Source organism: Poecilia reticulata, linkage group LG21 (assembly GCF_000633615.1).
Source record: "Poecilia reticulata strain Guanapo linkage group LG21, Guppy_female_1.0+MT, whole genome shotgun sequence".
NCBI lineage: Eukaryota > Metazoa > Chordata > Actinopteri > Cyprinodontiformes > Poeciliidae > Poecilia > Poecilia reticulata.
In genome coordinates, this window is record NC_024351.1 from 1145841 (window position 1) to 1148116 (window position 2276).

General features: G+C 46.2%; 1 protein-coding gene across 2 annotated transcripts in view; it reads left to right on the top strand.

Annotated features, from left to right (window-relative positions):
* The window catches only part of aig1 (androgen-induced 1 (H. sapiens)), an 11304-nt gene that overhangs the window by 6569 nt on the left and 2459 nt on the right, over nt 1-2276 (top strand). For both annotated transcript variants that reach the window (XM_008397056.2, XM_008397057.2), the window contains one exon: nt 309-410. In XM_008397056.2, the coding sequence (XP_008395278.1) occupies nt 309-410 (102 nt within the window). The remainder of the gene's footprint in view (nt 1-308; nt 411-2276) is intronic.

A 2276-nucleotide genomic window follows, 5' to 3' on the forward strand; every position in this document is an offset into this window, starting at 1 on the left:
GCGGTACGTCACTTAAAGACGCAGCACGTCACTTAAAGGCGCAGCACGTCATTTAAAGAAGCAGTACGTCTTTCCTTCTGTTCAGCTGGTTGTTTCTACATGAGGTAATAAACATGAAGCCTAATTAACAGGAGCTGCAGCCACATAGTAACAACGACTTTCTGCATAAAGGCTGCCTCATCCAACCGACCATCCATCCTTCCATGTGGACGTTCTGAACAATATTCTCTGCTCTTCTTCTTCTCTGGTTGGTTTCTCTCCAGTTCTTCTTTGTTCTAGTTTCTCACTTTGTGTTTTTCTGTTTCCAGTTTGTTGTGTTCACATTCTGGACTCTCTACCTCTACGACCGAGAGCTGGTCTACCCGAAGCTGCTGGATAACTTCATTCCTCAGTGGCTGAACCACGGCATGGTGAGTGGGAAACATTGATCAGTTTTTAATTCAGTCTAAACCAATCCGTTTCCTGATTATCCTGACATTCAGATTTCTAAGACCTAAAGTTGTTGTTGGGTAAAGTCCAGCTCCTGAGAAACAGTCCCACAGCATCATCCTGCCTCCACCAACCTGAACCAATCAGGCGAGTGCCGTTCTGGACTCCACCAAACCCAAAGAGGCTGATGACCGCGGCAGGCTGTCCACCGGATGCAGCTGCGTTTCCATGGAAACCCGCTCCAGAAGCTAATGCTAACGCGCTAACGTAATCCATACCCTGTGGCAGTAGCACAACATGTGCTGCAACACGGTGTGGCGCCCTCAACAGGCAGGATTTGTCATTACACACCTGGTTTCCTGTAGAGCTGCAGGTGACCAACATGACCAGAGGAAGTGGAATTATTAGGTCAGAAACCAAAACCTCAACCAGATGTTCAAGGCAACCAACTAAATTAGTGATTTGACTAAGCCGAGCGAAGCTCACAACAAATTAGCCTGTCGAGAAGAAAGTTGGAGGAAAACTTCACGTCTTTAACAATATTACCAAACAGCAGCATAATCAGTCCTCCAGGCTCCCCCTGGTGGCCTGGAGGACTTGCGTTTTGCAGAGTTTCATACTTGCTGTTATTTTGAGGCATTTTTCCTGCGGTTGCAGCTTCACTTGCTTGTTTTCATGAATGAATCAGAACCCGATGACTTTGGTTGAGTATTTAGAATTTGTGCTGCTTCATTTTGCAGTCAGAGCGTCTGTTTAACTGGACCTCAGTTCTGCATGGCATGTGAAGCGAGACTCTCTGGGACTCATGTCAGCGGATCATGAACCAGCTGATAACCGTTATCAGTCCAGGTCCACATCTGGGTGTAAACAGCAGCTTTGATTCCCCATCAGGAGGAAGTAGGTTTAGTCAAATGGTGATGGTGAGCCGGCGCGGCGAGGCTCCGGGCTGATAACCGGCGGCGTCGAGGCGCTTCAGTCAGCAGGTTAGATAATCTCAACATTTCTGCAGCAGCCTCTCGTATGCAAAATGTTCCCGTGGCGCTTCCGGCTGCCGATCCTCAGAGAAGTGAGAGCGGCGTGTGTGTGTGTGTGTGTGTGTGTGTGTGTGTGTGTGTGTGAGACAGAGATGAGGTCATCCCTTCGATGTTTCCCGAATCCAAAGAAACAAAAGCAGCGTAATGTAGCAGAGCTGTTGCTATGAAGCTCAACAACTGCAGCTCCGCTGAGGCCTTTGTGCTCAACACACACACACACACACACACACACAGTGTGAGCAGGTTGGTGTGTGTGTTGTAAATATTTTGCGGTATACCATGGTGTCGGACTTGTTTGTTTATCCCTGCTGCCACGGTAACCATGTGGCCAGCGAAGGAGGGAGGAGCTGAGTGAATTCAGCTGGAGGCAGAAAGACGCGATGATTTAATAATAATGTCATCTCAGACATAATTGTTCAGTAAACATGTGGAGAGATGATGTCACTGAACTGTCTGCATTCGTTGACTCGTTTATGTAAAGGTTCGTTCAGTGGAGGGAAGAAATTTTACGCATTGGTTCTTATTGGCTCCTCAGTAGGAAGGACCATAAAGTTAAACACCATGAAGTTTATTAGCCAAAACTATTCAGCATCAAAATAAATACGTTTAAGTACATTTAACTCACTTATTTTTATTAGATAATGGGTAAATAAAGCACCGTTTCCAGGTGTAATTAAAAATACAGCTTTGCTAAAACAAAAGCACTCATCACATACAGCGATTCAGCTAACGCTAAAGCGCTACGTCAACACGATAAACAGCAGAAGCTAACGCTAAAGCGCTACGTCAACACGATAAACAGCAGAAGCTAAC